The sequence below is a fragment of the Panicum virgatum genome, chromosome 5K (assembly GCF_016808335.1).
Source record: "Panicum virgatum strain AP13 chromosome 5K, P.virgatum_v5, whole genome shotgun sequence".
NCBI classification, from domain to species: Eukaryota; Viridiplantae; Streptophyta; class Magnoliopsida; order Poales; family Poaceae; genus Panicum; species Panicum virgatum.
Genome location: NC_053140.1, coordinates 17803855 through 17817703, shown reverse-complemented (window position 1 = coordinate 17817703; position 13849 = coordinate 17803855). Strand labels below are relative to the sequence as shown.

The following is a 13849-nucleotide window of genomic DNA, read 5'->3' as shown; positions in this document are numbered from 1 at the left end:
AAATGCGTAGAAAATTACAGAAAAATAAAAAAATGCAAACCTAATTTTGTTAGCTTCGTATCTTCATGCTCTATATGATAGAACCATGAAATGTGTTGTTTGATAACTTTTTATATACAATTTTATTTATATTTGATAAAATGCTTTTCTAACTTGCTAAATGCATAATTGAAGTTAGGAGCATGCTAAAAACATAAAACCAGTTGGATTAGCTTTGCTTTGACATGTAGTACTTAGGGAAGTTAAGACAATTTGTTAGAAATTGTTTTTGGGATATCGGGTGTTCTAAAATTAAAAAATCATATTTGCATTCACTCATATCATATGCATACGTGTAGCAGCCGCAACGGAGGAGGTTGTGTATGAGGTGATTGTGGAGTCCCGGGATCAGCAGGAGCAAGCCCAAAAGGAGGTTCACAAGGACTCAGCCCAAGGCCTAGTTGACCCTAGCTCTGAGCAGCAGCTCGAAGGCAAGCCCCGGTGCAGGTCCTATTATTTTAAATTATGCCTCACTATATGTGTTTAATTACTTGTGCATTATGTTTTAGGAATTGTTTGGAACCTTAGTTGCATGATCCTTAGGTTACCTTGAGTTTATATTAGTATGCATAGGCCGATAGCAATGCTATGCTTAATAGGACCCGGTAGAAGTCGAGTAATTTCCTATTACTCGCGAGATATAGGAAGTATTTATATTTCGGTACATGAGTATTTGATTCAAGATGGAAGGTATGGGAAGGGAGACCGGGTGGGGGTATGTGTAGCCCCATCTGTGTTGATTAAGGACCATTTCGTTGTTGGCTGTGCTGATCGGGGATTGAATTATACTAACCGCATGCCGAGAGTAGGAGGTAGTCGAAACTGGTAAGACTAGTACTGCCTTGCTTCGAAAGTACAGAACTTCATCACCACCCTTAGGGCGAGTCGAGTAGTCGCGGAGAAACAGTATGCATGTATTTACTTTTGGTGGTCTCTCGTTGAGTTTGACTGACTATATGTAGGTGGGGCGGTTCTGTAGTTCGAGGCGGGGAGGGGAATGGTTGGTGCGTGTGGTCCGACGGGGCCTATGCGTGCCGTGTTGGTTAGGTCCACCTTGCAAGGTTAAATTGAATCGATTCGCCGTGCTCGCGGTTATGAGAGCCTTGATCTCTTGGTCACATTGTAGAAAGGAATTGAATAGAAGGAGACGAGGGAAATGAGGGCTGATGTTAGCTAATTAATGGTTTGTTCACCTTGATTATTGTAGATTTTTAAACCTTAGATGATCAGTAAATGTATTGATATAAATTGGAGCTAAAACTTGAAAAGTAAGGACTTACTTTTAGATGCTTTTTTCTGCAAAACCAACCACTGGCCAAGAAGCTTTGCATGTCTAGATATGTGGGCTAAGTATACCCACTGGTCGGGTAAGTCTTGCTGAGTATTAGTTGCTCAGGGTTTGTTGCCACTAAATTTATTTCAGGGCACTCGGACGTTGACTTCTGCCCCTGTTGTGTCAAGTTCATCCGCCGTGACGCAGAGGGGTGGGAAGTGGTGGACCGGGACCAGTAGGCTAGGAAGTCGGCGGGTTGCACACTTGACGGCAGAGTGTGCAGCCCCTCTATTTTGCTTGGACCGGTCTGACCGGTGGTCTTGGACAGGTCGTGAGTAACCGGTCTGACCAGTTGAGAGAACCGGTCTGACCGGTTGTGCAGAATCTGAACTAGAGTAGTTAGTATAGTGTAGGTCCTTTCTTATCGAACTTTGGTTACATCTATTGTAAAACTTGTAAAGTATGTAAGCTATTGTATATTTGAACTCGGTTTGTAAAACTATTGTATTTGAACTTGGTTTGTAAAACTTCATATCTCTATTGTGTGTTACTCTTATTTTCAAGTAATTGTCGTGCTTGTACCATCTGCGCCCGCCTTCGTGTGGGACTACCGGTGTTGTTTCGATCGGGCCGGGGGTTGAGAAAGGACCGTCAAATTAAACCATTAAGCAAATGTGACTGATGTGTTCAAATGACGACCATTACGCTTAATTTAGAGTTTTAATTTGGCGATTCCGTCACAATACATGGATCATACTGCCATTGGAGGGTCTTTTTTATCATACTCCATATTATGGACATGTTCTTTCTCATGACCTACCAACTCTTGGTCAGCCTCTAGTTCAGACTCCGACTCAATCTCCAATTCACTCACATCTTCATTATCATATTCAGGAAAATATGACTCATCTTTTTCCTGATACTTTTCCTCACTCACATCTGCATTCTCTAAATACATTATCTCCTCATCAATACCAACATGCTCATTCTCTGGTGATGGATTGCAAAGGTCACTATCATCATCTAGTATATCAGCATTGCTAGGATGCATTTGCACATCATTATGCCACTCTTTGATAGGCTCGAATGGCTCAGAGGGATCACAGTAAGAAATGAACTTGGTCACAACCTTTGTTTTGGAGTTTTTGTCAAACATGAACATCAATTCTTGGTCAGATTGTACTTCTGGAAATGTGTTCTTAACATCATCAAAGTACTGAACATGAGCAACTTCCAAATAACCCGGTGGGTGTTTATCTACAATCTCTTCAATTAAACCCTTGTAATTTGTCAAGTCTGAATCAATAACCATATCAAAAGCGAAACATGACACATCCTTCCTAACTTTTTTTTTTGCCAAGCAGTTTAATTTTTAGCAAATATGTAAAATTTCGATCCATCCTGTATATAAAACAAGAGACCAATCTAAAGAATCAGCATTGCTACTGGATGTCTCTTGCTACTCCTATTGCAAAGCATTGGTAAACAAGACTGAACAGCTCTAATAAACAAGAACATGAAGTGATAAACTCACCCCTCTAGAGCAGCACCACATCCCACTCCTCCAGCACCTCTGTTTCCAGTCCCAGTAGTAGCCCGTGACGGCCCAGTGCCCCCCAGGCTCGTCGTAGCGCCTGCTTCTGGGCGACCCCTAGGAGCGAGGCCGCCTAGCGCTGCAGCAGAGGTAGCTCCCGCCGGGTTAGGGCTTTCCCGCGAGGTAGCCCCCACTGGGCTAGGAACCGGCAGCGAAGGAAGGGGGCGACCGTCATCCCTGAGGTGCCAATCAATCAGCGGCGACGGAGGGGGCGCCGCCGAGCTGGGGGGCGACGGTGGGGGAGGGCGCGCCTCTTCCTCCTCGGGATGCCCGGCGATGCGCTCCCCCTCCGGATCCGACTCATCCCCTTCCATTAGCTTCATTTGCAGCCTCCGGCACTGAAACCGGCGGGTCGGCGCCGCTGCTAGGGTTTGGGGGTGGTGGGAGCGGCAGAGAGAAGAAGAGCGAGGGAGGGAGGAGTCGCGCTCGGGGGCGGGGCAGACGAGTCTGATTTGGGTTGGGAGAGTCAGGGGTAATTTTGTCGAGCGTTTTAGATGTATACTATTATAAAAATTATAAAAAGATGGCCCCAACGTCCATACCACTAAAAAGTTTGGCGACACCTCTATATCATCGCGTTTTTTCGTTTTGACGTCTGTACCATTTTGGACGGAAGGATTACTAATGGAGGGTAATGGAGTTGCGAAAAGACCATTATACCCTTAGATGCTAAAATTGCTTAAACTCTCTCCTCTCAATGACGAGCGGGTCCCACTTGTCATCTTCTTCTTCCTTACGGTTCTTTTCCTCTGTCTCCCTGACTCGCGCGCAGCGGAGGACATCGACGGTGCTGCGCTCGGCGTGCTGCGGGATCGCGGCCCTTGGGGACGCGTGCAGAGGTGCGGCACGGCCACGGCCCGCGGCGGCGCTGCGCGTGGCGGCAGGACAGCACCGAGCTCGCCGCCTCGGCGCCGGCGATGGCCCACCGAAACGGAGCTTCACGCGGCGCCATGGCCCTCTCCCTGGCTCGCGCGTGCGGCGGCGGTGGCGGCTCGCCCTCGCCGTGTGCGCCCTGGTCGCGCGGCCGCCCCGCCCCGACCGACCTCGCCTCGCCACCCTCGCCACGGCCGCCCCGGGCATCCTTGTCGCGATGACCTGCCCGGCGGCGTCCAGCGCCCGTGGCCACGACTCGTCCGCGGTGGCGCCCTGCGCCTGCGGTGGCGCCCTGCCCTCCACCGTCGGCGGCGCCCTGCACTCCGGCGGATGGGCGTCTCGACGCTGTCGAGGACGACGACGAACAGGGGGTCCGCGGATGGGCGTCTCGACGCTGTCGAGGACGACGACGAACAGGGGGTCCGCGAGCTCCGCGCTGGAGATGGTAATGCCAGCATGCTTGGCCTCGACGAGCGCCATCGGGTTTGCTGGCCGGTGACGCATCGATCTGCCTGCCTCGCCGCGGTCCCACCCCGGCAGCGCTGCAACCTCGCCGCGGCCCCGCCCTGGCACGCGGCGGCCCCGACGCGGCCACCACGGCGCGCGGCAGCCGGTGTCCGAGGGTGAGCGAGGGAGGGGGCGAGCAAGAGAGTGCGTGAGGAGGGCGAGCGACGGATGGTGCTGGCGGCGGCGGCTCGTGAGGATGGGCAGGCCGGGAAGATCGGGCACAGCGGGAAGGAGTCTGACGGCGACGGGGAGAAGGAGATGCAGCCGACGGGGAGGAGATTGGGAGGGCAAAATGGTCAATTTACTAGATTAGGCCCACATGTCAGAGCTCTAAATCTGTTAATTCCTAACGGATGGTGGATGGAATGGTACAGACGTCAAAACATAAAAACGCGATGATACAGAGGTGTCACCAAACTTTTTAGTGGTATAGACGTCGGGGCCATCTTTTGTGATGGTATACATATAAAACCCTCAATTTTGTCCTGTCAAACTGTTTCTATGGGGTGATTCACGGTAGATGCTAATGGAACCTACGGTGATGTCAAATAGGGAACGAAATATAATTTGAGTGTCAAATAGGGAAATTTTTTAGAGTCAAAAAAGGAACAACTCAAATTCTCAGTGTCAAATAAGGAATTTTCTCTTATTTTTACTAGAGGTGGTGGTGACTGTGGACTATAGCTCCAGTGCTCTCTTCGCATTATCGCATAGGATACAAGGCCGAGACTAGAGAAGCTGACGTATACCACGGCAGGGAAACGTCCTAATAATCCTCTTCTTCTCTCCTGGACCCAGGGGTGGTAAAGATTTAAGATTTTGAAGTAAAAAATTTAAGGGTCGGGCCCTAAAAAAATCGGACTTTAATTTTATACAATTTTAAATTAAATAATTTAATAATCTTTGTTGGACTGCGAAAAGAGACTATTAGGGGCATAGCCCATTACTACCCCTACCTAGACCACAATAGCACTGTGGTACCAATTCACTGCACCGCAATGTCTCCATCAATATTTGTTTGCAACAAACGAAAATGAGCAACAGGGACAGGGAGTTACCGTGCCTATGTTCATCACGGTATTTGTTCCTATCAAGGAAGATGTTTCTTCTCTTCCTTTCTGCGATCCAAAGTCTAGTTATCTTTCCACTTCTTTCTAAACCATTATTTTTAATGGTAAAGTGCGTGTGCTAGTGCTTGCTATTGGGGAGGCAACTGCGCCTGCGTGCGTGTGCTAGTGCCATGGTATCTTCAACACTTGAAATTTTGAGTCAACTCTTTATGTGCAAATGCTCAAAAAGGGTAACAAAATACTTTTAAACATGCTGATGATTTTTCATGACACAACTTAAACAGTTTCTGCCTTTGACACCACCAGTCTAAATATATTATCACTCGGACGAAACTTGAGTAATGGTCTTTTCCTTTTTTTCCACTCTTTTTTACTAAACAGCAAAAAAAAAACTTTGTCTTGGGTATTCACCGTGCGAGAAGTAAATCGAGCAACAACTGTCTCAGGTATTCCTCCTATCGTCTTTTCTTGACTTTGTTAATGTGTCGAGCTGTTCCTGATTTCATCTTTCTCATAGCACCTGCAGTGTGGTGTAAAAGCGGTACCTCTTGTTTCTCTTTGTCTCTCTTATTTGGAGCATTGTTTTTTTCAACTGTAGCACCCTATGCTCATTTGCAACATTTTAGCATCAGTGAGTACTATCACCGATGCTCACTCTTTCCTATCAATAAAATAATATTATCCAAATACATGGAAGTTGGGCTCTCAACCAGCAACGATGACCACGACCGACCAACCGAAAAAGCCACTACACACACATTAACATCTTCACATAACATTATTGACCAAAATTGAAAATCCTATTACAAAAATCAGCCGTTCAAATGGACAAGTTCTCTTCTAGAAACCTCACAAATCTGCTCAACTCCTTACTCTTTAGTTGAGATCCACAAGATGCAAACACACAACCACCCTTTTTTTTTCTTTTCTTTTTTTGAGGGCACACACAACAACCCTTTCTGCCTTTCAGCACCTACGCCTGCACTCCGCAGAGAAAAATGTTTTGAAGCCTCGAAATGGCGTTCCAAGCCTCGACTACAGTGCGGGTATCTCCGGGCCAATGGCTGATGGCGCCATCAACAGGGAGGCTGTCCTCTGCCATTGCAACCATCACAATCCGTGATGGTAGCACTAGCACATCGAAGCTCCAGTGCTGCTTCTCAGTTCTCTCCGCAGCCGGAAATTGCTTCCGTAAAACGGACGAAATTTTGCGCATGACATCCGTCAGGCAGGATGCGATTCAAGGGAGGTCTACCGTGGCATGACAGGAAATTCAGTCGCTTGAATTACAGGAAATGCGGTAAAGCGAACACTTCGCGTCAAGTGGCCGCCGCATATTGACATGTCTGTTGGGCAGTATGGACCATGCACATTCCCATATAACTTCAAGAGTACAAGCTTCATCCATCATCAGAGGCAGGCAGCACGCTGCATCATGGTGGACCATGGCTGCGCCTGACGCGAACCAGAGCTCCTGGGGTCCTCCATCCTTTCTCAGCCTGTGGTAGTGGTACTGTGGTAGCAGGCTATCACCGAGCAGCCTGCTGCGGCCAGCACTGGTGAAGTCGCTGGACCGATTCATGGTATGGTGTCCTGCAATTGCAGCACCCCGGCGCGCCCAATCCCTGATCGGTAGCAATGGTGCACCGCTCCGAGTTCACATGGCCAAGGACATGGTTAGGTGCATCGCAGTCCTTGTGTTGCTTGGTGGAGTGGATCACTACTCAGTGTTCCTCAAGAGTCACACCACTAGCCACCCACTGCTGCCTGGTGCCAATCTTGCGGCTAAAAAAACAAAAGAAGGCCAAAAAATCCCATCCAACAGAAACTCTATTCACATTGTTTTGTATCCCCGTTTTGTATCCAAAGGGCAACGCTAGGCAAAGATGGATGGCGCTGACCGCTCGCCATCCAACCCTTCCGCGCCCCGAGGACCCAGCCCCGGCGTGCTTCACGCCACGCCGCCCTCTTCATGCCGCCACCGCCCCCTTCCGACGAGGGCGAGCTTCATGCCGCGCCGCCCCGCTCCCACCCCTCCGAGCCGAGCCCCCATCAGCCGCCCCCGTCCCTGCCATCCCGGGCCGCCGGTGACCGCCGCTCCCGCCGTCCCGGGCCCCTGCCAAGCGCCGCCCCCGCCGTGCCCAGCCACCGCCGAGCGCCACCCCCCGCCGTCCCGGGCGGCCGCCGAGCGCCACCCTCGCCCCCTCCATGCCGGGCCGCCGCCAAGCGCCACCCTGCCGTGCCATGCCGCCCCCGCCCCCACTGTCCAGGGCCCTGCCCAGCATCTCGGGCCGCCGCGGAGCGCCTGCCCATCGGAGCAAGAGGAAAGGATGTGGGGGAAAGGAAGATCCCAAATGAGTATGACATGTGGGGTCCATTGGTATAGTAGTATATGGAGTGCAGTTTAAAGAGTCTGTTGGTTTACTCACGCTATAAGAAGTCTTCTATTTTTTTACAAACTTGTAAAACCTTAAATTTAGATAAAGTTATACAATAGCTCTTTGAGATGCTCTCACAAGGGATCTTTAGCTGCAAGGTCCAACCACATCGAAACAGTATCGAAAAGAACAGGGACTGGAGAAATCATTCATGCAGTGAAAAGGCACAGAGATTCACAAGCCAAGTTGCAATATTACATGGCATATTTTCTTCTCTCTCTCTTTTTTTTCATTTTGGATATAGAGGTAACACAACATGACAAGAGTTGTTTGGAACTCCACAAGAGAAGGGTTATGAACAACGAACCAACCATTTGGGTCAGACCTTTTTTTTACCTAGGGAAAAGCTGATATGTACACTAACTTACATGGCAATCCATCACTTCCTATGTTTGATATGGCCACCGACTTTGGCTGCCAGACGACAGGATACATTCGCATCAGAGACCCTAAGCCGTCTCTCTCTGCTTCATTCATCAAAAACTTTGGGCTTCCGGACCCTTTGGCTCCTCCTGCTATTTACAGCCACCAGCACAGCCTTCTCAATCTTTAGATTCAAAGAGCTGCTTTCGGTTTCTTTCTTTATTGCACAGGGCGCGTTTTCAGTCTCCTGCTTCTTTGTAGCTGAGGATGTGTTTTCAGTTTTCAGCTTCTTTGTTGCTGACGATGTCTTCCCAGTTTCCTGCTTCTTCGTTGCTGCAGATTCACGCTTCTTCGCGTCTGCAGGTTCCTTTCCAGTTTTGCGCTTCTTCCCAGCTGAGCAAGCGGCCATGGTTCCCAGCCCTGTTGCAGCAGAAGGGGTGCCCCCAGCTTTGTTCTTTGCAGCTAAAGGTGTACCCTCAATTTTCTCCTTTGCAGCAGGTGTTTTGGAGGCCTCTTTCCTCTGCTTCTTGGTGAAAAAAGAGCCTTTCTTCCTCCTCTTCTTCTTAGGTTTCAGCTCCTGCTTGTTCTGAGGGGAGACAGGCTCCACCCCTGGAGAAGTGCTATCTGTTTCCACAGGAGCACAAGTGTTCTTCACTTCTGCTGGAGCAGAAATGTTCATTTCTGCTGGACTAGAAATGTTTTGGCCTCTAGAAGAACTTCCAGAAGGCAGATGTATGGCCTTATCAAACTGCTGGCATGCTTCATTGACTGCTTGATTGTCTATGAGAACATCATCAGTGGTCTGTGAAAAAAGAAACAGTAGTAGAATCAACTAAATGCCGAAGCAAATATATTATCCAGAAGCTAACACATTCACTATTTTTTTTTTCTGGAAATGGTTCAAAATCAGAGAAATAGTTTTAAATAATACGGTAGAGATAAATACTCAATACGGGCAGCATAGCCAAATCTCCACATTTCAGATTTCAAAATTGTAATAGAAACATATCTAAGTTACTAGTACTGTGTGTTTAGAAATCGAAGTTAAAAATGAATTGACCTGCAAATTTAACTAGGGATATCTTCTACCTATGCTGACAAAGTAGATATTGAATTCTGGATGCATCTGATTCACAAACATCATAACAAATTTAGATTAGTATTGGTACTAATGCATAGGAACACACAGGACATCTGACATGGGCCCATACCTAATTTCCAAGATATAACTACAAATTCTAGGTTCTGCGAATAAATAGCATCTGATTACATGGATATTACACTTATTTATTTAAAAGTATTAAAAGTAGACAAGTAAAGTCGCAATCCCTACAATATTTTACACATGCAGGATAAGGTTTAATTGTTTTCTCTAGACAGTAAATGGGGACTTTATACACCAGTGCATATAAGATGATTTAAATTCTAACTTGAAAGCAGTAACTCTGAGAGGACCAACCAAATCCAAACAAGCACTAAATAATTAAACGAGGAATAAGAATAAGCGAAGGACCAGAGACTTACGTCTTTGCATAAATCCCCAATATGACCATTTGATATGGAATTGCCAGTACCCAAGAGTAGGTTTACTGTGACAGCTGTCTCCATCGAGTGATTGTGCTCTCCACTTTTTTCTTCAGCATTCTTATTTGCATATTTCATATGAGTGTCAGTTTCCCTGTCAGGCAGACCAGGTCTCTCTGCAAGAGCTGATCCATCATCATCCTTCAGCAAATAGTTTAGATTCTTCCTTTTCTGTGGTTTAGTATATCGACACTTTGTATAAGAGAATGAGCGCTTTTGAGTATGCTGTCTCTTCCGGGGCACCCTGACATCAGTATTATCCTCAGAAAGTGCCAAACTTTCTCCTCCAGAATGAGCCTTGCTGAGACGATCTTGCAGCAGATGAACTCTAGACTGGAGCCCATCGATTGTCATGAGAGTGTCCTTTAAAGTTAGTTGCTCAAAAATCATATTATAATTCTCGGAATCAAGCAATGTAACAGTGTCAAGTCCACCACTGATACTGCCATCAACTGCATTAAAAATGAACCAAATACAATACATAGTTAACACTTGCCTGACAATTATTTAGGATGAGAATATATATGAGCTGCATTTTCTGCTTGGCCAATCTAACCAAACCCCAAGTGGCTATGTGTGTCCATCAAGTTATCCAAAAATCCAATGAAACCATAGAGGATCAGAAAGGTGCTGGACAAATTTTTAATATATTTGGCTGAACAAACTATTCACTCTGCCAAATTATATAGTGTATGCATGTTTCTGAAAAATTCAAACTTTGTACATGTTGATTTATGCTTACTCAAATAATAAGTATGTCTACTGTATAAAATCATGCAGCCACATTCATATCCCAAAATGCTTTCACGCTATATTCATTTTATAGATAAAACAGTATACTATGAGAATGCAATGATCAAAGTCTATTTTTTTTCTTGAATATGGTCAAAGTCTAATTTTCAATCCTGGCAAAATAAAATTTGAAGATTCTGTAAAAATAAAATACCCTATATAATTGGATGGAGGGAATATTTGCATGGATACTCCACAAACAATAAGGATAGGTTTTAAGATAAAATGGCAGGTAGCTATCTACACAAGAGCCAGGTCAGTTCTACCAAACAGATTTTGTCTCGGAAGCGTGCAATCAAACTTTAACCTTGACCACTAAAGTACACATATAAGCATTAAAATTTTACATATAAAATGACATTAGTAGATTTCCATGTTAACTGCTTTCAAGCAATCATAGTTTTCATATTTTTACTGACATATTAAGTAAAGTCAAAGGTGTGCGCTAGAGACTGGTAATGCCCAAAACGGAAAGTAAAGTGGGAGTAAATAGTAACAACTAAGAACCATGTGGCAACAAGGTTATATTTGGCATCTTGGATTTCTAATGGCTCGACGACTAATTAATTGTTGACCTTCGATTAAAACAAAAACATACACCTTTACTAAACCACAAACATATTCCTAACAAAAGCAAACTTTTTTCTCACAACCAGGTCTCGAGCTAACACAGCCTAATGTAACTTTGTAAATATATTTCTTTCCATTTTAACTTTAAGGAAAAGTTTGACCAGATGGGCACATTCATACCTGCATTGCCACAATCGTCATCAATTAAGACACCATCAGCTTCAGCTCCCTTATTTTGTTTGTCTGCAAAAATATTGAATGATTCTTATCAGTAACAACTAAAACCTGGTGCAAAATCAACATGGCCATGAATAAATTGATGTACTATCACTACATAAAGGTAAACATAATTGGATGTCGGACCATGATTGTATGACAATATCTGGTGCTTCTTGATGTACAAGGATGAATCAACATTTTCTTCATGTCTCTTCCTCTTTCTCCTCTTCATGATACTGTTCCGATGGACTTTGTGAATCTGAAACGATTCTGACATAGAATCATTTGTTTTACTTACTGTTTGTTGTACTTCCTTTTCTTTCTTGATTAGAGCAAGCTCCCTGTCATACTTTGATACTTGAGATGACAGCTCCTTCATACGCAACTCTAACCACTGGCATCTCCATAGAATCGGACGAACGGAATTCCTCCACTCAGTTGTCACCTTTTTCCTTCTGAAGGGTAATCCCATATCACAAAATTAGCCCAAACAAGGCGTATCAGAACAACAAAAATTTACACTATAACAAAATATTATAAGAATATAACAAGTAGCTGCTTGCTCCACATCCCATAAAATTACAGGTAAGCTAACACTTTGAAGCACTCATAAGGGTAGTTCAATTATCCAAAAAAAAAATTGTGAGTACAATTGTAGTTTTAAAGCATGAATATCAAAAGTAAGCATGCACAAATCAGAAGCATACTCTCAAAGAAAGAAAATAAGCATGAAAAACTTATAAAATGTTTCCTGACAAGCACAAAATGGAATCTATAATGGTCTACAACATTAAAGATAAACATCATCAATGATGGTTCTGACCAGTATGCATATCTATTTGTTGATTTGAATCCTAGGCTAGGAACTTCTTTTGTGAATTCAGATTGGCATGCTTAGCATATATTGTTGTTTATTACAAATCATCTAGGTGAACTTCCTCTCTAACCAGAAGGATATTGGTGCTTGATGTGTCAATCTTCGGTGATTGATACGTTACTGAATTGACAGACACAAGGTTCCCCCTGAACCTGTGCTGATTATCATGGAATTAAACGACCTGGTTGTTGAAATCAAAGTCCTGGTGGAATAGAACACTATAGATTTACAATGCTTTTGAAGAAGCTACCATTTTCCTATCTACCCTTTTAAATAGCTATGCTGAGAAATGGAAGCCCATAGGAGCATCCAGGAATTGCTTTTCTCTGATCGTGGCAGGCATACTTGCCATAAGTGGCATGGGATTTCAAAGGGTAGAATACATTATTTCTGTATGTTGCCATTGATCCACCTGCTTCTATTATGCTTAGAAGAATTGGACAAAAATTATACATGAGTCTTAATCTATCAGGTGCTATCATAAGTTCTAATATTTCATACACAAATGATGACCGGAATGTACACTGGAAACGGAAGATGCAGATGACAAGGTAGTAATTACTAAGCATACAAGACACTGCATTACGTTACTGAATCATTTCTTTCCATTATAGGTACAACGATGTTGTTGTTGTATAGGTACAACGATCCTATTTGTCGCTTCCGCAGAAAGGAAGGTGCAATAATTAAAACATAGTAAATCGGTTGACACCCTACACTGAAACACATCAGTTGTAACCTTCCCTTTTATCACCCGGAGCGCAGGAGCGGGAAAACCAAACACTGAAACACATCAGTGCCTAACTGCCTAGCATAATCTTACACTTGTTTGTGCTACGATGAACCGGACAGGTACAATCATCATATATCAGTAACATTCAGAGCACACGAGGGACTGCCGAAACAACTCACCTAGGCGGTTTCGAGGGCCAACAAGCTGAGACGCCAGAATTCACCTCCGGTTCACAACCATCCGCCTCACCTTCGGATCCGGAGCAGGTGTCCCCGAACGAGCTCGAGCACTCGGTGGTATCATCTCCCTCGCCGTTCACGAGGTCAGGAGGCACCGCCAGAGCCCCACCATTCGCGCAGACGGCCTCGGTTTTCACCACCACCACGCTGCTCTGGTTCCTGGCACCGCCGCCCCCATCGTCCTCAGAAGCAGGAGCAGGAGCGGGCGCCATAGAAACCCGAACGGAATTCCCCTCCCCCCCCCCCCCCCCCCCCCCCCAATCTTCGTTCAGAGAACCCTGTGGACGCACGGATCACTCTCCGCAACGAAATTCTCGGGGATCGAAGAAGCACAACAAGGGGTAATTAGGGGCGAACCCAGTATAGGACATGGGCGTGCACATGCACACACCCTGACCCGGTAATTTCTGCAGAGATCGAAGAACCGGCCAAGGGCGGGCCGTCGCCGCCAACGGGAAAGGAGGGATCAGGGCTCAGCCCGGGCGGATCGCCATGGCGTAGGGGGGGAGGTTTATTGGTGGGGGGAAACCGAGATCGGGGCGCGATCGCTCGGGTTCGCGGCTGAATCAGTCCGTCGCGAGGGCCGAGCTGCGGGGAGGTGGCATCTGCGGATTTTTGTTTTGAAGCGGAGAGGAGGGGAGGAGGTTGGAGGCGAGCAGGCGCCAGTTACGAGTTCCC

The 13849-nt window shown here is 45.9% G+C and overlaps 1 protein-coding gene across 2 annotated transcripts; it reads right to left on the bottom strand.

Moving 5' to 3' along the window:
* Window positions 1-7942: 7942 nt before the first annotated feature.
* Window positions 7943-13849, bottom strand: LOC120706754. 2 transcript variants are annotated; one of them, XM_039991470.1, is made up of 6 exons: window positions 13529-13849; window positions 13112-13449; window positions 11467-11777; window positions 11284-11346; window positions 9682-10193; window positions 7943-8959 (listed from the first exon to the last, which is right to left on the bottom strand). In XM_039991470.1, the coding sequence occupies exons 2-6, from the start codon at window positions 13381-13383 to the stop codon at window positions 8264-8266; spliced, it is 1854 nt and encodes a 617-aa protein (XP_039847404.1). In that variant the 5' UTR covers window positions 13384-13449; window positions 13529-13849; the 3' UTR covers window positions 7943-8263. The 2 variants fall into 2 exon arrangements, with proteins under 2 accessions (XP_039847404.1, XP_039847403.1); XM_039991469.1 differs by having other exon boundaries at window positions 13112-13849.